At 34.2% G+C, this 25,783-nt stretch overlaps 1 protein-coding gene across 2 annotated transcripts; it reads right to left on the bottom strand.

Annotated features, from left to right (window-relative positions):
• Positions 1-21,229, bottom strand: LOC124355314. Of its 2 annotated transcripts, none has more exons than XM_046806406.1 (6): positions 21,100-21,229; positions 15,183-15,287; positions 13,663-13,759; positions 9,472-9,640; positions 2,266-2,384; positions 1-1,569 (listed from the first exon to the last, which is right to left on the bottom strand). In XM_046806406.1, exons 2-6 carry the CDS (start codon positions 15,277-15,279, stop codon positions 1,437-1,439), a joined length of 615 nt encoding a protein of 204 aa, XP_046662362.1. In that variant the 5' UTR covers positions 15,280-15,287; positions 21,100-21,229; the 3' UTR covers positions 1-1,436. The 2 variants fall into 2 exon arrangements, with proteins under 2 accessions (XP_046662362.1, XP_046662361.1); XM_046806405.1 differs by having other exon boundaries at positions 20,938-21,159.
• Positions 21,230-25,783: the final 4,554 nt, after the last annotated feature.

The raw sequence follows: 25,783 nt of genomic DNA, 5'->3' as shown, positions 1-25,783 counted from the left end.
GCTTTAATCCAGTGGAGAAATTCTTTTTGTACTTTTATTTTATATTCTTTTTACTTTCATCACTCTATTTTTTCCTCTCCCACTTGAGTTTGTTGTCAGTATTTTGTTAAAACATGGCGGTGAAGTTACTGTACCAGTTACACAAATTTTGTGAAAGTTTTGTGGTTGTTTTTTAATTATTGTTCTATACCTGAATAACCATGTGCCAAAGGTACATGTGAGCAGAATGGAAGGGAAAATACCAATGGGAAGACCAAAAGACAGTAGAAGAAGGGGGTTGAAGGAAGGAGTTGGAGAGGATTTTCCAAGAAGCTCCCCGAGTAATAATGAAAACTGTGAAAGAACAACCCAAACCATTGATTTAAGACTTACTTAAAGTTTTAAACAACATGAATCAACAATAAACTAGAACAAACTAATGCTACCACCCTGATAGGTGGTAACATTAGGAGAGACCGGTTTGGTTCAGTAACCGACAAGTAAAAGAGGGGGTGCCAGTAAACTGAATGATGATAACATTAGGAGAGACCGGTTTGGTTCAGGAACTGAAAGGTAAAAGAGGGGATGCCAGTTAACTGAAAGATGGTAACATTAGGAAAGACTGGTTTGGTTCAGGAACTGAGAGGTAAAAGAGGGGGTGCCAGTGAACTGAAAGATGTTTACATTAGGTAACATTAGGTATGTGTACATGGTAACATTAGGAGAGACTGGTTTGGTTCAGGAACTGAGAGGTAAAAGAGGGGGTGCCAGTGAACTGAAAGATGGTAACATTAGGAAAGACTGGTTTGGTTCAGGAACTGAGAGGTAAAAGAGGGGGTGCCAGTGAACTGAAAGATGTTTACATTAGGTAACATTAGGTATGTGTACATGGTAACATTAGGAGAGACTGGTTTGGTTCAGGAACTGAGAGGTAAAAGAGGGGGTGCCAGTGAACTGAAAGATGGTAACATTAGGAAAGACTGGTTTGGTTCAGGAACTGAGAGGTAAAAGAGGGGGTGCCAGTGAACTGAAAGATGTTTACATTAGGTAACATTAGGTATGTGTACATGGTAACATTAGGAGAGACTGGTTTGGTTCAGGAACTGAGAGGTAAAAGAGGGGGTGCCAGTGAACTGAAAGATGGTAACATTAGGAAAGACTGGTTTGGTTCAGGAACTGAGAGGTAAAAGAGGGGGTGCCAGTGAACTGAAAGATGGTAACATTAGGAAAGACTGGTTTGGTTCAGGAACTGAGAGGTAAAAGAGGGGGTGCCAGTGAACTGAAAGATGTTTACATTAGGTAACATTAGGTATGTGTACATGGTAACATTAGGAGAGACTGGTTTGGTTCAGGAACTGAGAGGTAAAAGAGGGGGTGCCAGTGAACTGAAAGATGGTAACATTAGGAGAGACCGGTTTGGTTCAGAAACTGACAAGTAAAGGAGGGGGTGCCAGTGACTAAGTGCTGGAACCAACAATGACTGGTGCCATTTTGCCGTTGATCCAAGACAATGTTTGGCGGGCAAGAGTTTGCGTAGTGTTGAGAGCTTCCCACGAGAGTCTTTGTAAGTTCTCCGGTGACAAGCTGCCTCTGCAGGTGCAAAAATTCCACAGTATAAGAAAGGACAGTTGTAAAAAGGTGTAAAATATTTAGATCATTAAGACTAAATCTAAACTTTAAAAATTTTTTTAAAAAGGCTCTGAATTTCTCGAAGTAACATCAAAGTACTTGAATCCTTCATGCCCAGTCTTCTATCATGAACCACTTCTCTTCTTCCCTTAGAAGGACTCTTTAATAAAAAAATTAACTCCACTGTTAATTCTCACTGGTAATTCCAAAGCATTAATTACTGTGTATGCTTGGAGAATAAATTTTTACACTTTCTTTAATTTATTGTTATGACACAAGAATTTATGTCTATATAATCTATCTAGTAGAATATACATACACAAAGATGTCCTTGATTTACTTAGTAACAAAAAATATCCTATGTCTGTGTTTAATCTATTTATTTAACAGTCAAGCTAATGTAAAAACTGTTCCGAGTAGAAAACACATACAGAACGATATTGTCCTTGAGCTGCTTAATAACAAACAATATTGTATGCCTGTGTTTAAGCAATTTATCTGAGAAACTAATGTATAAACTGTGCTAAGTAGAAAACACATACACAACGATATTGTCCTTGAGCTACTTAATAACAAACAATATCCTAGGTCTGTGTTTAAATCTATTTATTTAACAGTTAGGCTAATGTATAAACTGTTTGAGTATAATATACATACACAAAGACATTGTCCTTGAGCCACTGAATCACGATCGTGGCGTACTGCAGCAACAGAGACCAGCCCTGACTCAGCCAGCTGCTGACACTGTCAGAGACACCTGGAAGGTACTCGTTCAGCTGTGGATATACAAAGCATGACTCAGCATCATCATCCATTGATTTTGTAAAGTATAAACACAGTGGATTTATTAGGAACCAATTCTTTATGTTGATAGACACATGTAATTTTTAATTTGTAGTTCATGTATACAACTAACTACCAACCGTATTCTTTGCTTGAGGTTTATTTTTGTCAATGGAAGAATATTGTGAAGGGAACAGGATTTTTCCGGACATTTGCCAACGTTCAGTGAAACAAAAAAAAAATCAGTAACACTACATTTCGCGATCTGCAATCTGATTTCTTCTTCAGGTAAATAACTAACTTAACACATAATTACAAACTAGGTTAAAATAAACAAATCATACCAGAGCGTTGTCATACTTAGGTGTGTCACAACGCTCTGGTATGATTTGTTTATTTTAACCTAGTTTGTAATTATGTGTTAGGTTAGTTATTTACCTGAAGAAGAGATCAGATTGCAGATCTCGAAATGTAGTGTTACTGATTTTTTGAACGATGGCAAATGTCCGGAAAAATCCTGTTCCCTTTACCAACCGTAACAGGACAATCATACCTTGCAATGCTACGGAACTGTTTTTTCCACAACTTACTGTTGACTCTGACAATTTCATCTATCAGCAAGATGAAGCACCACTGCACTGGCACAAAAACATGCGGAGATTCCTCAATGACAACTTGCCTCGACGTTGGATAGGGCGCACAGGACCGCTAGACCAGGCTTTACACTCTAGGTCCCCTGACTTAACACCTTGTGATTTTTTCCTATGGGGATATGTTAAAGAACGCGTTTACGTTCCTCCTTTATATCCTGTACATTGATGAACTAAAAAACAGAATATCAGCTGCTGTAGCTTCAGTGACAGAAGACACCTTAAGAAAAGTTTGGGATGGATTCAGCTATCAGCTGGATGTCGTATGTGCAGCCAAGGGAGGACACATTTAACATTTATGGTGCATTTTTGTAAACTTCAGTCTTTTGTGAGTAATTTAGTATGCAATTCCTTGGTGTTAAGCCTTTCTTGCTAACACATAAATATATTTAAAATCAGGTAATTCTTTTAGGGACATGCTGTATTTGAATAGCCTAAAAACTGTTTCTACTTTCTTGTTCACAAATTACAGCAGTTATCAAACTCGTCTGGAATATTATCAATCATACTATACAAATGGGCGTGAAAATTAAAAATGAAAGAGATATGAAATTGGTTATTTTTTTCTATATTTGGTCTAAAGCTGTAAGAAAGATTGAAAAAGTTACATTGTACTGTTCTTTTTTAATGCAGTGTATCGACTCATCATTGACTAATTAAAAATGTTCGGTTCAATTTAGGGGAGTCTAATAATTTCTTTCAAAACTAACCGAATTATATTGAAATTATTGGTCACATTTTAAATTAATTTGAAAGAGCTTTCTAAATTTTAAAACCTTTCTTTGGATACAATCCATTAAACTGGTAAAGAAAAGTAAAATTTCCATGTCCCATTTAGGCCACTACATTTGGTCTAATCTTCTACAACTCTGGAAGGACTTAACATTTGTATAAATACCACAATTAATTAAAAATAATAAAATTTGTTAATAAAGTTTAAATTATATTTAAAATTGTATTGCAAAAACACATGATCATGTAAAAGAGAGATAGTAGTAATATGACTATACCAACCATTAATTATTTTATGTCAGTTGAGTTCTTTTTAGCTAGATATTAAAAGAATGTTACCTATATGAAATTTGTATAATGAACTTGATGATATTGATGTTTGTGTTCTATTGCAATGAATCCATTGTAACGTCTGCACAGGACAAAATAAATAGGTCTTTAATTTTAAGTTATTATCATAACATACTTAAAAAAAAAAAACAATGAAACAAGTTTCAATTTAAAAAAATGACACAATTTGAAATAGAATTTTAAATTGTATCTGATAGATGGGTTTATCCTTAAAGCATTTATTACTGTTGATGCTAATAAAGGCAGTACGAGGATTACAGTGACTACAAGTTAGATATATTACCTCAACTTCCATGATTTCCTAAATGAAGAAAATTGTACACACACCAATGTTACACAAGATGAGTTGGGAAAGCAAGAACTGTTTTTCACTGATCCCAACTCAGCTTTCATGTCATCACTCCACATATAAGCACTGGTATCATTTGTTTATTGCCTTCACTGGCAACATAAAAATAGATTTATCTTGTTCTTTCTCTTTCCCGTTATCATTAAAATGATGAATGTGAATGTAAAAAACAATAACTGATAGTAATAAGATTCGTTATTCATCCGATTATTTGAACATTAAAATTGTTCAGCTGGGTGAAATTCAGATGTGTGGACGCAAAATTGTGAAAATGTTATGGCTGATGGAATGGTGTGAAAGTTCTGTGAAAATTCAAAATAAAAGAAGAAGAGGCAATGTCTCATGTTACTGAGAAAACTTAGAAATGTCACACTGATTAACAATTCAATCACTTGCAGTGTTGAAATCATTTTTTTTATTGATAGCAACATTAACGGATACAAAGAGTAGACAAATCGAAGGAATAATAAAATAAAAGGTGGTACCCACAAAAAGGATCTCTGTTTAATTAATCAAAACATACTTGTGACGGGAGTGACAGACCACCTGACCCTGTGCAGCTCCTGCAGCTCTGATCGTCACTTCAGTCAACCTCCTACAATTTACAAGACTACCCCCAAAGAATCCTAGTTATGACATTGAACATCTCATGAATCCTCTCAGTGGTTAAGATGTAGGCCCAAACTTACAGAGAACTCTACGTTTTAAGATGACCTGATCTTTCAATGAGTGACCATGGGATCCCATAGGTAGCAATATCAGTATCAGTTAAACCCTCAGTCACTGTGTTGCGTACAGCTTCATATTGTTCCATCGCTATAAGTTTGGAGTCAAGTGGTACACCATGAGCAACAATCTCTGACACATGAATACCAGCTTGGAACTGGATATCAAAACGGTGCCTTGCTTTTGTCATGTTTATTCACAAATTAAACATGCACGATCTGAACTATTTGATCCAGGATTCCAAACAAGTCAGAGTCCACTAAAACAGTTGTAATCAAGAAGGAATGATATTCCGTCTTATCACTAAGTTTCAAACTGTCCATTAAATTTTGAAGTCTCTAGACTAGTAATTCTCCCACATTTTGTAAAAGATTATTCTGCACCATCACAAGTGTTGTCAAACCAAATACATCACCACACACTGAAATTCCTGTGAACACATCCTATTGCAGCTGCAAACTTTTGTGAACCGAAGCGCTTAAAGAGCAATCGAGCGATCTCTACTATTCCAACATTATTTTACAAACCAAAAAAGTGTGATAAAGAAAAAAATAAAAAAATAACTGAAATAGTTTAAAAGGAGTTTTGTAACACAATCAAAATACAGTACTGTTTGTCTATTACTTGCTCCTGCATATGAACTATAAGTTTGATGATAGAATTTTGAAAGTGACGACAATGTGAACGTTGTGTAATTAAGGCTATCATCATTTGTGGAATATTTCTTTAAAGAAAGTTTGAATTATTGTTGGTAATTCACTACAATGATGCTCCAAATATTGATACAAATTATATTGAAAAATGTGTGTTAATATATATTATTTCAAGTATTAAAAATAGCTTGAAAATATGTTTTTCCTCCCAAAAATGAACTTATTCTAGGACATGCATGTAGTAATTGCACAAAAATATATCAAAATAATTACATTTTAAAATTTTTGATGCTGCAATATTATATCTAAATCAATTACTATGTGATCAAAAAAACATCAGATGAATTAAAGATAATCATGAGGACAAAATTTACACATAACACAGCGTCAATTAATTCAGAGGATCAGCGTTTATTTGAATTGAGTTTAATGATCTTCACACTTGATACACGTAATTAATAACCATCAATTGGAATCTAATTATCTTGAATGAGTAAATTAAAGTACAGTTAACAATATTATAAGCTTTAAGAGGCTTAAATTGATAAGATAATGAAAGTGGACGAATTTGTGACTCAGTAAATGACTAAACCAGATTTGGATACCACTCTGAAAAACAAACACCTATATTTCTCTCTAATTCATTGGAACTTTTTGCTTTAGCACTGAACCTTTATTATTGCATTGGCAGTGTGTATTTATTTCTCTAGAATCTAGTAGAACAAGACATCAACTAATTCAATTCCAAATTATTTAATTCAATTTGAACAGCTTTTATACAAAAATTTTATCATAATATTCACCCACACTTAACCCTTTTAGGACCAGACCAAGATTTGACATGTGCAAAGAAAATTTTTGCGTTTTTCTGGCCATGCTCCAAGAACTGTGCACATTAAAAATGTGCGATTTTTCAAGCGTTTGAGAGAAAAAATCATATCTTCAGAACTAATTACTGTACAGATTTGTTTTTAGGCTTAAAATGTTTATAATTAAATTGTTCATTGTGAAAAAATAAATTTAAGTCATTATATAGAAAAAAACAATTTGATTTATCTGTTTATCAAATAAAAAAATTAAAAAAATTGAGTTTGATCTTCAATAACTACCAAAAATAAGAATAAACTATCGGTGGGAAATGGTATTTATTAGTTCTACATATAATTCTCTATAGCTGTACAAAAATTTGAAAGCCCTGGAATAAAAAATAAAAAGTTTGTAAATGAATTAAATTTTTCTGTAACATTGGTTAAAACACACTTTTCAGCATTAGCCTAACATACAAAACCTTATAGGCTACTAAGGATATTATTCGGTACTTTGGGATTATACCGACCACACCAGTATGAAGAACACAAAAATATACATTTATAGAAACAAACATGATACAACGAAAAAACAACTCTTTAATTACAAAATTACAAACTTACAACGATTATCAATAATTGTTAATGGGGGTCAGATTCCTTTATATGCCCCCAACGCTTAAAATTTTTTCAATCAACTTAGAACGTTATAAAATGATGTAGTTGAGTAACAGAACTAACATTCCATCAATCAACAAGCGTTTCCAGGTATTGTGATCGGTAATTTTGTCGCTGTTATCTTATCTTTCTCGAGAATCCCGATTACGACAGGCCGCGCGGCATCACATGATTATTTAATTTTTTTGCACGGTACATAAAAACAAGTTGTGTGTGTTTTTTTCAATAAAGAGTTTAGTTTTTGTGTTTGTAGAAATGTAGGGGTAAAACACGAAAGTACAACAAAGCGACGCACCAGCTGAACGGGCGGCGAGACTCTGCAATCACGTTATCTACTAGACCGTTCGACTTTGACCTCTGTCTGAGGATGGGGAGGGGTTTGCGATAAGACAATTCCTGTTTTATATTGACGAAATTTGTTCTATACTAATCTAGTAATCAGTAGAAGCAACAATCAAATAACGATCATGTCATGTCTGTGTGGTCGGTATAATCCCAAAGTACCCTGACAACATTACGATGCAACATGGCCGTAAAATATTTTTTATGACCAAGCTGATGATTCCAAAGACGTTTAAAAATTTGATATCATAGTAAGAAACATACAGGGAATAGAAAAATAGTATATTTATTCCATATAGAAGATTAAAATATCTCTTAAAAAATATGAAAAGTCCGCCGGCGATAAATCTGACGGTTGGTCCTTAAAGGGTTAAAGAAGCATTAAAAAAATCTAATAATAAATTAAAAATCCACTACTTAATGCAATAATACGAAGCATATCCAGTAAGTAAGTGCACTGAGGCTCTTATGGCCAGAAGGATTTTTTCCGACATGTTGGCTACACTGACTGCCTGCTGTGCAGCCTAATTCCTCCTCTCTGAAATGAGACCTATTCGAGGTCAGTACGTTGAGAACTGTTGATGCGACAATATGTTTTGTGAAATATGTTAATCCAATCTCCCAACAAGTGCAAAATATGTGGCGTCTTTCCTTATCTCGTTTGGAAGGGAAAAACTCCTGTTGAGATCAGTAATGAGGTATAAAATGCATTATTTCAACAATAGAGTAGAGAAATTCTCTCCATGGAGTTTGTAGCATCTAAAAAACTCTTGCCTGGTCTCCACTCAATTCAACTTGTGTTGGTCTGTCAACTATTTTGTGACCAACCTCACGGGCATTTTCCAATTTTCGAGGGTTTCTGTGACGATATTGTGTAGCAGAGATTTGAAGATTTGTGGAAATATCACAGGAAGTTCATCCACAGTCAATGTGCGATCCTTATGGAGCGTATTTTCAATTTTTCAATTTTCACAATTGAAGGTCTTCCGCTCCTCTGATCATCATGGACAGAAGGACGACCGTTTTTAAACTACCGACACCACTTGAACATACTCGTACAATTCATAACTTTATCACCATATGCAGTGTTTACCTCATTATAAACCTCAAAATGAAGTTTCTTCCTTTCAAATGTCATAACAGATGAAACTGTGTATTTCCCACTTGATTTGACTTGAGGAGATTGGATTGATATTTTTCACGAAACGTATTGTCGTATCAACAGTTCTCCCTGACCAAGAACCGGTGTCATTGTGGAGGGGAGGAATCAAGCTACACAGCAGTGTAGCCAATACGTCTGAAAAAATTTGTTCTTACCATGACAGCCCCAATATACTCATTTTGGCTTACAACTACAACTCATTAGTTATGAAGTTATAACTAATAAGCCAATATCCAACACCCATCTCTAACAACAACAATTATGCTCTAACCTACAATCTAGGGATTATAGGCTTAAATATTACTTAATAATACCAAGGGCTACAACAGCAATTGAGCAAAATAACCACATATGCTTTTTAATTACACCACATATTACCCCCCTCTTCCCCTCCCCATAATATATTAGTGCACATGAATTAATAAAAATCATGTGTTACAATAATATTGTTATAAATATAAATAATATATTAGTGCTCATGACATTCTTGGCAACATTTCTGAAATCATCCATCCTTATGTCTCTTCTAGAATCTTTATTTCTATTCCTGGCCAAATTACAATAACATTTTGAAAAAATAATAACTCCATCTAAATACAAAATAACCCGCTACCACACTAGCAATACTCACCCATTTCACAACCGCTGGTTTCTTGTCCACAAAGTAATGCCAGATCTGGCTGATGTTGGCCCACAGATGGGTGGCTAGACGGGTCACAACATCTCTTATAATGATTAGGTAGACAGCTAGACTTTCTCGCATGAACGACATGTAGCCTGGGACATGTTTTTGGCTCCACCTGTAAAATACGTTTGTCACGTTTACAGAAACAAACACGATTTTAACGGTAAATAAACGTTAGTTTTATTCCATTTATAAATTACGGTTTATCTTAGTCTTGTGACTATGCAGATGGTGTATTGACGACCATCTAAGGGTACAAACAGACTGACAGCAGAGCAAAGTGTTGCGTGTATGGTACAATGGTGTTTATGGATATGGATGAACCACCACAATCAAGGCATACAGTAATATAGTAAAATGTAATACAGTACAGTACATTACAAATCATAAAATGCTGCAAATGTGTAAATATATTGATTTATAACCATCAGGAAGAGAACTGGTATGCGTGATGTATCAAAAATAATTCAGTAACAATTGCGTGGCAAGGCAATGCGGACATAAGAGTATGGCACACTACTATGAATTTCAACCCTCTAGGTACAAGACTTATCGTACATTTGGACAGACAGAAATAGGATTTCATTTATCCAGCAACTGGGACGAGAGGGTTTGCTGGATTTTCATTGGGGGTCTATAAGATGCAAGATAGGAAAATTAAGATTAACTTATATTCTATTTGAAAACGTTTAGTCCCTTTCCATTCGACAACACATATAATAAAATGTAAACAAACTTGCAATAATTTGTGTGCCCTCGCTTATCACATCTGACAGATTGCTGCTAAGATACGAGGTATATGCAGAAAGAAAGTGTATTGAAGCTCTCACAGGCGAAGTAATTTTTTTCAACATTTTGGCTACCCTGCCGTTAAGCCTGATTCCTTCCTTCCGCAACAGACAGGTTCGTGGTAAGTACCTTGAGAACTGTCGATGTGACAATACATATCATGAAAAATATCAATCAAACCTCCTGCTCAAGTGTGAAATACGCGGCGTTATCCATTATTTCGTTTGGATGGGAAAACTCAGGTTGAGGTTTGTAATGAGGTAAAAACTGCATATAGTGATAAAGCTATGAATCATACAAGTGTGTTCAAGTGGTGTTGGGAGTTTAAAAAATGGTCATACGTCTGTCCATGATGATCAGAGGAGCTGAAGATTTTCAATTGTGAAATTTGCTACGTAACAGGATCGCAAATCGACTGTGGATGAACTTTCTGTGATATTTCCGACAAATCTCCAGATCTCTGCTACATGAAACCATCATAGAAACTCTCGGAATTCAGGAAACTGTACACGAGGTGGGTCCCAAAATAGACTAACAAGCTGGACAAGAGTTTATGACATGCTCATCAAATCAAATATTCAATTCAAATCAAAATTTTACAAACTCCATGGACATACATTTCTCTATTCCCTCATTTTGAATTATGCAGTAAGCACTGCCAATGTTTTGCGTCCAATTACTCAACATAAGATTGTTCACAAGACTTCGCCCTACCACACTCTGTTCAGCTGTTTGTATAGTTTGTAGCATAAATTATACGGACATTGCTAACATTATTAACCTTTTGAGATCCATTTATTCCTCACCGGGTTCCAATTAATTTCAATTGAATATGCCTATAATTTAAACATTCCTTATGCAGATATGTCAGTATAAACTAATAAATTGTAATAAACTCTTGTTTTTTCAAGGAAGAACATTGTACCATTGTTGTAAATAGTTAAATAATGGAAAATGAAATCTGTATTTATTATTTTTTTAAATAAAGTAAACATAGATTTTTCAGGATTTTTACCAACTTTATTTGTTTCTGAGTCAAAACTGTAAGAAAGTAAACGTCATAGGTATTAGTTCATGTTCTAAATACCGACATAAGTTCATGGCTTAGGAAACCTGTCATTGAAAAATATATATTCTACTACATATACAATGTATTTGATTCCATAAAATGCCCACATTTTAGGTTATGAAAGTACATGTAGTATTAATTACATTGGTAAACTGTACAAGTGGATTAGTTTGTAGTGTGATCTTTTGGACAAAGTGGGCTACTTGAAACATAGTTAGGCCTACAAAAATTACTGGGTTCTTTTTCATTTCAAAACTGAATATTATATCATAACGATAGCAAGAAAAACAAGAAATAAGTCGTTTCCAATAACAATGGCTTATTGAACATAAAATTGAAAATGAACAAAAATAAGATTTACTGTCTAGTCCTATTTACTAAATATACACGTCACCCTACAGTTATGCTTAGGCTTAGGCCTATTCTTCGTACTTTTTTGTAGTATGATACTTGTCAAACAAAAGTTAGGATGGAGTCCAGGTTTGCGTGGGCCTAGGCCTAGGCCTAACCCTACCTGGTACTGAAGGTTGTTGTTCAGCCTCGTTGTCATCTAAATCACGATCACTTATTACACTTTCGTCCTCAGAAATAGAAAAATCAGGATCAATATCATCGTTGTTACTATCAAAATCAAACAGTGCATCCTCAATGTCATGCAAAACAATTGAATCACTGCATCAATTCGCCATTTCAGTTGAAAATTAAAACTTATTTTACATGTTTCTTGTTAACAACTAAATAATCATAATACATATGTATTAATTTCTAAACAAACAAATTCAAAACTGCTGTTTAACCAAACAGCAGCAGACGTTACAAGTCGTTGGTCAGCTGAAAATAAACACTACGCAGGTTTTCAACTACGCATCATAATAATGCAGAAAGTGAAATCATAGAGGAAGGTAACTTGGTGTCTGGTTATTTAAAACCCCTCCATAAGATCTACAGAGACGTTAAATTGAACAAAATATGAGTTCGAATGAGATTAGGTATTCACGAACAATGTCCTGTCAGCAATTAATTAAGTGTATGATTTTTTGACGCCAAAACTGTACTCAATGTATATGTTAATAACAGAATTTTTGACTTTTGTCAGCATCCCTATTATCATTCTTATATCCTCCTTACTCTAGGAGAGATGTCCAACCTTTAGCATAAGAAGTGATAAACATTTTTGAACGCCTTAATTCTGAGGCCCTATTCTAATTAAATTCTCCTATATCCTAGCTGATAAGGATTTATTACCACAGTGGTTCTTTGAGGCAACTATAAGAAGTTTGCTAGGGGTAAGAAGATGATCACCACAGCTGTGGAAATGCTCGACTACTTATAGTTTGCGACTGGTGAATTATACCAGTGCCTCTTTTTTCATTCCTTTTCTCTCTTATTTTCTTTTCACCATTTTATTTAATTTATTATGCTGCCTACACCTAAAAAATTACTTTCTTATCTGTGGAGTTGTCCAAGTTTATTTTTTAATTTGACTGTTCTTATTTGATCGTCTTTTAAGATCATGTTGGTTTTTATTTTTTAAACGTATACTTAAATTTAACTAATTTGTTGTGTTTAATTGATTTGTTATGGGTTGATATCTGCCTTGAGAAAGGATCTGTCAATAAATGATTAAAAATGAGTTTTCTAAGTATAATGTTGAGGCAGAGTATTGTATTTTAACCTTTTAACCGCCATTCCCGAGATAAATCGTGCAACTGTAGTTTTGTGAACAACCATAATGCCCGAGTATACTCGTTTTCATACTATCAGCTGCTTTATTTTTGTTGTATCAGCTGTTATATTGTGTTACTTGGTGTTCTATTACGTTAGAAATGTCTAGAAGATAGCTGTTCAGTTGGTAGTGCAACCTTGTGGACATTACTTAAACTACTTGGACGCCACGTGCTTTGTATCGTACACGAGTTCATGAATGGTTACGTTGATATTTTACGAGGTGTTTTCCGATGCTTTTCATAGATAATTGTGTGATAGTGGTAATATGTTGTAATTATTTTAAAATTGATATTATTTGAGGTGTTTGTAAACATCGTTATTGTTTACTCTATTTATTAAACCTTAAATAAAGTATGTCAAAAACGCCTAAATATAGGAAAAAAATACTCTGAGCTGGGGGTCTTAGTATGTTACTGTAGTATGGCGCTCGGATCTCAGCGAATCCAGGAACGAGGGGGTTAAAGGGTTAATAGGTCAATCATAACAATATATTATTAGGCTATTTGTTCCACATAGTAGAGTTGAGCCTTATTTCAAGAGTTCGCACATACCTGTAAGCCTGTTGTGAATAACTCCTGAATCTTGTCAGAGCAAGTTCACCGTAACGCAATACTCCACAGTCTCTGAGAAAAACTCCTGTTTTTGAAGCTGGAAAGAAAGAATCTATTATTGACTTTTAAAGCTACATTTTGGGCACATACAAAGAGAGCCAAAATATTAACCATGGCCGTATTGCAAACAGATATAAGATACTATTAAGTTTTTCAATGGTGAATGTAAACAATTTTATTTTTATAAAAATATATAATATAAAGCTTTACATTATAATAATGCATTGATATTTTGTAAAATGATTAGAAACATAAAAAGCATTAGAATGTAAATTATGACAAGAGTAACAACTGGGATATCTGTATCTTTGGTTGGTAGGCAGATATAACTAGAATAAATCCAACCAATTTAAAATGGTGGAAGTTTTATTAGAAAAAATACATGTGCTATTCTAAATGTTAACACTAAAAATACTAAAGTGGTATTCATTAATTATTTAGGTACTTTGGGATTATACCGACCACACCCAGACATGAATCGTTATTTGACATTTTGCTTCTACTGATTACTAGATTAGCTTAGAACAACATTTCGTCAATATAAAACAGGAATTGTCTTATCGCAAACCCCTCCCCATCCTCAGACAGAGGTCAAAGTCGAGCGGTCTAGTAGATAACGTGATTGCAGAGTCTCGCCGCCCGTTCAGCTAATGCGTCGCTTTGTTGTACTTCCGTGTTTTACCCCTACATTTCTCCAAACACAAAAATTCAACAAAAACAAACATTACCAAACAAAAACTAAACTCTTTATTGAAAAAAAACACACAAAACTTGTTTTTATTCTTGATCACACTCCGCCACCCAAAATTTGAGTGCCTCCGGCCATCAGCGCGGGCTTCGGCAGCACCTTTGGTGCTGCCCCGCGCTGACGTCAAGAAAAACATCCCTCGAGATAGTACCTATCAGTAAAATATCAAATTCTAGAGGGGCTGATCAGAAATATAAATTGAATTGTAATGGAAAGGCAATTATGTACTGTGCAAAAACTTAAATAATCATGTGATGCCGCGCGGCCTGCCGTAATCGGGATTCTCGAGAAAGATAAGATAACAGCGATAACAATACCGATCACAATACCTGGAAATGCTTGTTGATTGATTGAATGTTAGTTCTGTTACTCAACTACATCGTTTTATAACGTTCTAAGTTCATTGAAAAAAGTTTAAGCGTTGGGGGCATATAATGGAATCTGACCCCATTAACAATTGATAATCGTTGTAAGTTTGTAATTAAAGAGTTGTTTTTCGTTCTATCATGTTTTTTTCTATAAATTTATATTTTTGTGTTCTTCACACTGGTGTGGTCGGTATAATCCCAAAGTACCATTATTTATTACCTTCCTTCTATTCTGTTGGTCCAAAGCCACGTTTCTCCTACCACTCACTTTAAATCGTCAGCTTGGACAAATAAAATAATAAAAGCCAATTAAGTATACTCCTTAATATATTGCTCGAACTTACCTCTAAAACTGCCATATTTGTTGATGTCATAAGCCACAAACCCAGCAACGGCAACAATAACGAAAACACTCAATCTGCTTCCCAGAAAAAAGCCCATCTTGTTCTCTAAAACAAATAATTTCAAAACATCATTACATATCATTCCTTATTTTACTATCATGCCTGAATATTTTAGGATGAATTTTAAGGTAAAGTCTTATGAATTGAGCATAACTTGTAACTTATGGAGGAAAAAGCCTAATTATCTACTATACACTTAATGTACTATATTGTAAATACAAAACAACAGAGAGTCACTACGCTTTGCAGACAAAATAGTATTGAATATCAAGTATACATAATCAATGAAAAAACTACTCAAGGAAATCCACATAACAACAATTTAAATCATTGATACTTCACTAGTAAGTACACTAGGGGTGTTATGAGGTCCAGAATATGGGTTGACTCAATTTGGGATAAGAATAAGAATAATTTATTCACACAACAGAACTCAAAGGTTTTCTGTGCAAGTCAAAACATCAGTATCAAAAGTAATTATAAAAAAGCAACAGAACAACTGTTCACAATAGAGCTACAATTTAAAGATAAAACACAATAAATTCTTGTAACAATTTAAAGTTATTCCTACTACAAAAAAATCAGTCTAATCAAGACATGGGTATTACGAGAGCCTCGTGGAGACTGTAGAAAGCCTTCCCGATCAAGTACAATTTTAAATAATTTTTGAAACTGTTTACATTTGTTTGAATTTTGATTACATTTGGAAGTAAATTGTAGAGTTTGGGACCAAAATAAAAAATTGAGTTTTTGAAAAGGTTGAGTCTGAAACGGTCTGAAATTAGGTAATTTCTGTGCCGTGTGTTATGATCATGATTTAAATGTAAGAAAAGAGTTTTATTTTGAAAAACAAACATTGTTGAATGAAAAATGAGAAGGGAGGCCAAGGTAAGGATCCCACTAGATCGGAAACACTCTCTACAGCTCTCATCTGGTCTCATTCCCCAGACGACGCTCAATGCTCTCTTTTGAAGAGTGAATACTCTATTAAAGTTGACAACACTAGAAAATCCCCAAAATATTATTCTGTACCTCAGCTTTGACTCAAATAAGCCTAAGTAACCCAGTTTAAGAACTTGTTCTTAGGCAAATGTAGAAAGACACCTCAGGGCGAATGTAGCTGAATTTAGGTGCTTCAATAATGTGTTTATATGAGTATTCCATTTCATGCCAAAATCAAGATGGACCCCTAAGAAACTTACAGAAAAATTGCTACTTATTGGATTGCCACCAAATGTATAAATATTAGAAAGATTTTGGCAGGTTTGGGAATAAAAGTTCCACAGTGTTCGTTTTCGAAGTTTAAGAACAGGTTATTGGTGCAGAACCAGTCAGAAATCAAAGATGATATGGCTGTATAATGTATAATACAGGGTACTAAAGTGACAGTTATTTAGAATAACGCTAGTGTCATCTGCGAAAAGAGTGACAGCAGGTTTTATGGTTCTGTTGAAATGACTTTCAATGTGTTTTGGAAGATCATTAATGTACATGAGGAATAGTAGGGGTCCAAGGATAGATCCCTGAGGCACTCCTGTCTTAATGACAGAAAAATCCGAAAAATGCTGCTGGGATTTATTGCTGATTTCAACACATTGAATGCGCCCCAATAAGTTTTAAACCACTGAAGTACCAATCATCGAAATCCATATCTTTCAAGTTTATCAAGAAGTATATGATGATCTACAACATCAAATGCCCTGCTGAGGTCATTACGTCAGGATAGTACCTCCCCAGGGATGTCACTACCTCTAGTGCCACTCAAGACTAATAGGGGATCCGAGCCGACCTATGTTGGTTCGGATTAAAGCATGTGGTGGCACTGCTTTCGCAAAACCCCAGAATCTAGACTAGTGCTCCAAAAGAGCACTCTGCGACAGTTTTTGTCCTGCCGCCTCACAGTAGTGATGCCAGTTTGAGTACGGTTAGTCTTGACTACTCTATCCGGAATTATGGGGCTCTGACCAGATGGACCTGTTATTTCCTCTGCATGTACTAGTGGACTTTTATGGAGTCTGGAAAAAAAACCAGAAAACCCAAGAGATCTATTTCTGAAACGGCTACAGCAGGAAATTGTTTCCGGCAATTTTCACTCCCTATCACCACTAACCACTAAGACTCAACAATTGGTGGTTCTAACTTAGAAGGGTGAGTCCATGAGGTGCCTAAAGTTCCTTTTCAAATTATATTGGCAAATGGTAAAGGAACAAAAGATAGCTAATGGCACCTGGGTTCCAGACAACGAATGGAAGAGGATAAGGGGCAAGAAAAGCCCCCACTGAAGAGACACCTGAAGAGAATATAAAAGACATAACATATCTTTTCAATAACACCTTCATTTGAGTAATTTGCATTATATTAACAATGTTGAAAATGGGCTTTTTTTACTTTTGAAAATTTATTAGAATCATATGTATGCACATGATGTGCAAAAATCATATTTTTACATTTATGTCACCCCACCAGAGATATAAAGCTTCAAACTTAAACAAAAAGGAAGGAAACACGTTTTAAGGCTAAAACTCAATTCTATGTCAGTAAGCTATGCCATCTAACTGGACAAAAAGTTTGAACTATGATAAATCACCCCTTTTTTGTTTTTAAATTTATAAAAAGTTAGATTTCCAAATTTTTAATACGAAATTTTGGTGGCTATTTTGGAAGTAAAATGTGTATTTAGAGCTATAAAGAAGATAACAAAATATTGTAGAAGAGATCTTTCTGAAAGGAATGGTGTTAGTTTGAATAGCATTTAATCTAAACCAAATAAAATCAATTTAACGCTAATATCTGCAAAGCCAAAAATCGTTGGATAATTTTGGAAATAATTTTTAAACCTCTTATGAGTATGGTAAAAATATATAAACAACTAAAATATAAAAAATTATCAAGCAATCATAATTGGAAAAATCTAGTCCGCTTATCATACTCTACCCAAAATTTTTAAAACACAAGTGTTTTACGTTAATAACATTAAAAATCAGGTATAAGCTTTTCAAACTTTTCATATAAATGTAGAATAATTAATAAAGACAAACTAAACAAAATTAAAGCTCTAGCTATTGTATAAACAGATTTATGATAGTTTGAATAATGTCAGCAAATTAGTGTATTTCACTACAGCGTTCTTCAGTCGTAACACGAGTCAATCAATCAAAATATGTTTTATTCGTCACTATTACAAAAATATATTGAATGGTGTCCAGTCCAAGAATTACAACACGCCTAAATTGCAGAATTAAAACCCAATCTTAATATTTAATATTTACATGAAGTCACTTTAAAATCTTTATAAAGTGTGTTTATAGTAATTTAAATTAGTTAACTAACTGTTCAAATTAACCAGTATAAATTGTTTATATCAATGGTGGGTAGACTTTAATAAGCGGCCTACACTCGTTATTCAATTGTTATTATCGAATGGTTCGATTGTTTTTATCCGTAGAAAAAATTTTATATTACAATTGATTTAACTTAGCATATGATTTGAACTTGTTAGTTATAGTAATTTTAATGAAATAATAAACAACAAGAAGTAACTAAAATTTTTAAACTTTGAAAATAGTGATGAATGTGAGGAAAATATGTGAGATATTTCTCACAAGTGACTGTTTGAGTGGCTTCAACATGTGCGTTTGGTTCCTGGTGGGGAGAATTCTTTCCTCCATTTCACAAAAGCGGTTACTCGTTAATATCAAGCTGGGCAAGTTGTAATATTGTAAGGTTTCTTTGATATCTAAGTCTAGGCCATAGTTGGTTTTGTTGTTTTGTAATGTTACTGTTACATTTGTTTTTAAAATTGTAGGTAATGTACAAGATTCGGGTAGGGTACGATAAGCGGACCCGGTTTTTTATATTGAAGAATATAGTCATCGTACCTAATATTCGCATCTCAAATCCTAGACTATCAATCGATATAATAGTATCTATAGTCCTCAATAACAATCATATGTTTTAAATTAAAATATGAATTTAATATTTACAGTGATCAAACAATTTATTATAACCAAAATTAGGAAAACTGAAGACGACCATATTTACCCCTCTCACAGTTACAGTTGTTTCTTTCCCACAAATTTAACATAATGGATTTTTCGGTATGAGTCCATTTTGACTGCCATTTTTAATAATCAGAATTACTTATGTAAAATTGAAATATTATCCTACGTGTATTATTTTAGAGTGTTTACAGCTGTTGATATAGATTATTTAAGTTAACAGTTCAAAATAATTAATCAGTATCGATTGATTATATTGATGGTTATGATTAAGTAATATCGTTTGCCAATTTTGATATAAAAAACCGGGTCCGCTTACAGCAATCGAATAACGAGTGAAGGCCTCTTATTAAAGTCTCCCCTCAATGGCTCAATGTTTACTAAGTAATATTGTTTGTTAATATTGATATAAAAACCGAGGCCACTTATTTTACTCTATCCTTAATATGTGGTAGAACCACACACAACACATTGACTAGATTCTAGTTTGTTGGCAAGTGTAGCTACCTTTACATTAAATATTAGGTACTTTGGGATTATACCGACCACACCAGTATGAAGAACACAAAAATAGAAATTTATAGAAACAAACATGATAGAACGAAAAAAAACAACTCTTCAATTACAAAATTACAAACTTACAAGCATTTCCAGGTATTGTGATCGGTATTGTTGTCGCTGTTATCTTATCTTTCTCGAGAATCCTGATTACGGCAGGCCGCGCGGCATCACGTGATTTGCACGGTACATCATTGCCTTTCCATTACAATTCAATTTATATTTCTGATTAGCCCCTCTAGAATTTGATATTTTACTGATAGATACTATCTCGAGGGATGTTTTTCTTTCGTCGACATCAGCGCGGGGCAGCACCGAAGGTGCTGTCGAAGCCCGCGCTGATGGCCGGAGGCACTCGCATTTTGGGTGGCGGAATGTGATCAAGAATAAAAACAAGTTTTGAGTGTTTTTTTAATAAAAAGTTTAGTTTGGTAAATGTTTGTTTTTGTTGAATTTTTGTGTTTGGAGAAATGTAGAGGTAAAACACGGAAGTACAACAAAGCGATGCACCAGCTGAACGGGCGGCGAGACTCTGCAATCACGTTATCTACTAGACGCTCGACTTTGACCTCTGTCTGAGGATGGGGAGGTGTTTGCGATAAGACAATTCCTGTTTTATATTGACGAAATATTGTTCTACGCTAATCTAGTAATCAGTAGAAACGAAATGTGAAATAACGATTCATGTCTGGGTGTGGTCGGTATAATCCCAGAGTACCTAATATTATTTACTTAGACCACTTCACACTATTTGCCAAAATTTCAACTTAAAATAAGAAAATAAATGAATAGGACACTAATACAATAGATATAAAAGGGAGGAATAGAAGGGTAGAAGCACCTCAATTGACTAGATTCTAGTTGATGATAACATGGTTATCATCAGGGGTTATATTACCCCTTCTATTTTGAGATGCCTTTTGACAGCATGTGTCAGACAATTCACACAAGTAAATAGTATTATAGTTATACTTCCTTATAATATTTCCTTTTGCGAAGTGAAAATAACTTACTAGAAAAACAAGTAGAAATCTAATAACAATAAATTGCAAGAGATTGATTTTCTTTATCACTGAAATGTTAAAATCATAAGGTATTATTTAAATAATTATTCCGCTCAGAATTACAAGAGAACTTACGTGTAAAAACTTATCCTGACGCCCTTATAAAGCCTTGGAAAGATCAACAGTAATGAATTGAAACTTAATTGTTATATTATTTATTCTCTCGACATAAAATTGAAAAATACGTTTTACCTCAACCAATCTATAACTTAAACAAATCCGTCTGCTAAGTGCTACCTTGATTTGTCAGACGTACACGTCAGTTATCTGTATAGCTGATTACATTCTGGAGATTGGAGAGTATCAGAATCAGCTGTAATATTGCATGCCGGAATCCGCAGAATCAATATTAGCGAATTTACCGCCATTGATGAACAACCTTAGACATATGCAAACTCGTATAAGTGTATACGAATGTTTACTATGTAAAGCAGTACGTTGTATATTATCGCACTGTTTAAATCAATACTCAAAATTTAAAAGCTCTAGGTCTTCACAAAATTAATTTACAATTAATTGATAAAATATTTGTACTTGAAAGACAGTTAAGAAAGTTTTTTTTAGTAGGATGGGGAAACCTTCAAAATGTTCCTCGGCGGCAGACCGGCCTGTCTGGCTGAGCTTAAAGGTATGTCTGATTCTTACACACTAAGGCACGGTTTAGAACCTGTTAACTGTTTGAGGATCTCCCTTGGCCTTCCACATTTGGCGACTAGAAGGATGGCGGACATCTTGATTCTTCATAAGATGGTTAACGGTGCTCTAGACTGCCCTCGTCTTCTCTCTCTTCTCGAGTTTCGAATTCCGACATCCACTCGTTCCGGGGACATCTTTTTCAAGAGGGCACTTCCTTCTCTTTACAGCTACCACAGCTGTATTCCCAGACTTATGAGAGAAGGTAATGAGGTTTCAGGTGGTGTGGAATTTTTTGGATCCTCTTATCAGTCATTTCGATCGTGCTTGGGGAAGCTACTATGACGGGCAACTGTGTTAGTTCTTAATTTGTTGTTGTTTAGCTGTTTACTGTTATTATTATTGTGTTCATATTATATACGTGTTATTATTGTTGTCCAGATTCCTATACATATATCATAACACTATTGACCCTAAAGTAACCCACCATTATTATTTTTATTATATAATTTTTGTTGTTGAGCTGTTTCTGTTGTTATTATTATTGTGTTCAGATTTATACGTGTTATTACTGTTGTTCAGATTATATAAATATCATCTCACTATAGACCATAATGTAACTCGCCATTATTATTATATAACTTTTGTTGTTAGCTGTTTGCGTTGTTATTATTATTGTGTTCAGATTCTATACGTGTATTATTGTTATATAATTTTTGTTATTTAGCTGCTACTTTTATTATTATCTCGCCCAGACTCTTTACGTATTATTATGGTTGTTAACTTGCAATAATTATTGTTGTTCAGATTCCATGGATAAACCTTATTATCCATGTTACACTACTGTTAGCAGATTCCATGTTACACTCATTATAAACCTTATTTTAACTCACCATAATCCTTTATGTTATTATTGTTATTTTTCTCTGATTGTGTTTTGATTAATATTAAGTAAAATGCTTGGTTATGGATAGCTGCCACCTTTGTTATAAGTTATGTTGTACAAAATGGTTTACCGTTGAAATAAATAAATAAATAGAATCTCAGTATTGTTTGCTATTACGGCAAATCGTCTAAGATGGCTGCTAAACGAGGTTCGAATATTTCATTTTCATCCGGTTCATTGTGACGGGTGATGTCTGTGTGGTAAGTCTGACATTGCTGCCCCACGGAGTTAATATAAATGCAGAATTGCACTATTATAACAATTATTGGACTTCTTGGTATATAATTTCCTTTAATATTTCGGCATATGCCGTTTCCAAAAAGTCCAATAATTGTTATATATATGTTACACGTCGTCGGAAAAGGTTGTGGAATTATACAACCCATGATGCTTTTAAGTTTAACTTGGAAACAAAAGTAACGCCAAGGTGTTTGACTATGCTAATCCACATAATCGGTTCATTATTAAGATTAATAGGGCATGGCGCTGCCCAAGGAATTTCTTGCTTTTTCAACAAATGGCATTACTTTTATATTGATTGTTTTGAAATTTTCCACTTTAAGTATTGATAGGTAAATTTCAGATAATACACTTTTATTAAACATAGATCGTAGAATTATAGTTAACACAGTATGGCAGTGCCTGAGAACACCATGGCAGTTAGTGTGTTAGAGTTATTTAATGTTTCTTGTTTCTTGCTCTTCATCTGGAATAATCTTGTATTTATTATAAAATGTATACAGTTTTTCTTTTGTATTTTAGGTATTGAATGCTCTTGAATATATAGATTTTTGCTTTAAGATAATTTAATCTTGTATAAGTTAAGCACTTTTTTTAATTCAAAGAATTAGTTAATAATTTACCACAATTGTATCAAACTATTGTAAATTTACTGTACACAAGATGATGTTGAGTGGTAGAGAGGGCTTGATAGCCCTAACTGCGCCTCTTTAATAAAGGCATTTTTTATTCATGACGGATTTAATCAAGGTCGCAATTCTTAGAAGGATCAAGAGCCAAAAGGAGAGCAACCGACTTTTTAAACGGTAAGCGTACAGTTACACAGCGGGTAAGCTGCGAAATAAACTAGAAAACATGCAGTTAACATGCTCACAAACAAGGCCAACATGTAAAAGCCCGCTCTGAAGATCACTCAAGACTCCATCGAGATCATATCTCTTAAGATTATAAACAAATTTAAAGTTCTCAGGTTATGAGATTCTTGAGTAGATGTAATCATAATAGGTATACAGTGTAGGATGGCATGGTTCAATAGTGTGAGCCCAAAGCAGTAGAAACAGTAATTAGTTGCCGAGATCTAAACACCACATCAAAAAGGATACCTTTAAGGTTGAGAGTGTTATTTATTAATTTGATATCCAGAAAAGAAGCGAAGTATCGCATTGCTTTTTCAGTTGAAGATGTTGATTTAGTAGCATTTAGGACAAAGTTAAGAAGGTTAATGTCACCAACGATGAGGGTAGCCTTGAATGAGGAGGAGCCTAATATAGAATCCTCAATAGCTTAGGAAAAGGCGTTACAAACATTTTCAGAGAAATGATGATGGTTTATAGATTAAGCAGATCAGAAAACAAAATGCAGCGGGCTCAGCTTTTACAGTGACAAACAAAGCTTCACATGATAAATTGGTGAGGTTAATTTTTGCAGACTGACACTCCTTCCTCGTGTCAATCCAAACAGTAGCACCATTGTGTATTAGGCTATCCACATAAAATCCTCAACAAAAATTTGTATAATAAAATATTAAATTTTTTATTTAATCTACGAGCATAAAATGTTTCCTGGGAAACGTCAGGCAGTACAACAAACTCAACTTGTTTTAAATATAGAGATAATTAAACTGTACAAAAAAAACTTAAGTTTTGTGAAGCTATAAAACAGTAATTAATTTAACTATGGCCTCATGTATTAATAATGCAATTTTAATTACCTGGATACACGTGACCTATTGTGGTTTCACGATTAAATTAAACTGCTGTGAAAATAGTGGCCTTTAATACATGTAAGTCGTGCAAGGGTCCGACCAGTAAAAACCCTTGACTAGTAGAATAACCAGTGGTATGGATACCAAATGGACAATGCCATTACAATATAGAAGGTGAATCACACATATTTGACTGCATGTCTTTTAAAATCCATACTTATATCTTACCTTCCTTAATATTCACTTAATTGACTTTTGTCCGCCTAAAATTGCTAAATACCCAACTGTGCGTCGTCAGCATACAATGATAAAGTAACCAAGGGGCAATCGGAATATTCTTATCGTTCACAAGGTAAATAACTGGGTACAGAACAAGGACTGACCTGCGGCACTCTAGCTTCGATCGGTTTTAAAATTGATAATCACATCACAAATACGGCAGGGTCAGCCAGCCATATATGACTTTAGAAGGTGTACTGCAGCTGTTTAAAATGTTCATAAGACAACTCCCAATCCGTTCTCATGAAGTTAGGAGTAGATGGTTCTCTTGACGTAGCTGATGTATATATATTCCCAACTAGCATGGAAACGTAACTTTAAAGCTTTCAAAAACATCTGTCCCTGTCATTTTCTAGTCTCCTGTCCCAAGAAGGACATTTCTCGTTGAAGTCACGACCACTTTTTACTCAACGTAAAATTTTAATTGTCAAATTTATTCATATATTTTATATAACTTTGTTATAAAACTTATTTGCAGGAGTGTACTCGCATATAATATATATGCGAGAGGCAAACACCAGAGGCAAATTAAAACTAGATATTCCACAATAAAGACTTCCTAAAACAAGTTATTCATTTTAGATCAATTGTCTTTATTTGTTCTTATAAACTTTTACGTACAATTAGATATGCAACACATTACATAAAAGGAAAGCTTTTGACTGGCTTGGGAATAATCAATGCTATTTTATTTTTGAATTTCTGGACACTAGAATTGGGGTTTAATTTTGATGGCAGTAGTTGATTATTATGGAATTTATGATTAATAATAATATATTAATTCACAAAATTAGAAGCAATAATTACATATAGGTACAAGGTTGTAATCTGACTTAGTTTCACTGGGTTATATTTTCGACATTTAACATGATTGACAATGACTATTCCTAGTTGTGATCAATAATTAGGTTTGGTTTGATTTGGTGTAAGTTGAAAAGGCCAGATTCAGCCAACAGCCACTGCAAGTAGATATCCTGGCGTGTGACGTTAACGCTACATAACTGGATGACTTTTAGTCCTTATATCAAAACAATGCAACCGGTACCTCATGACCACCAACTCCTAGAAGAAATCTTCATCACGAAACAGAAACTGTGTATGCAATGTATAAAAAGGGG

Source organism: Homalodisca vitripennis, chromosome 2, assembly GCF_021130785.1.
Source record: "Homalodisca vitripennis isolate AUS2020 chromosome 2, UT_GWSS_2.1, whole genome shotgun sequence".
Classification (NCBI taxonomy): domain Eukaryota; kingdom Metazoa; phylum Arthropoda; class Insecta; order Hemiptera; family Cicadellidae; genus Homalodisca; species Homalodisca vitripennis.
Note: the sequence above shows the minus strand (reverse complement) of the source record. Positions and strands in the feature narration are given on the sequence as shown.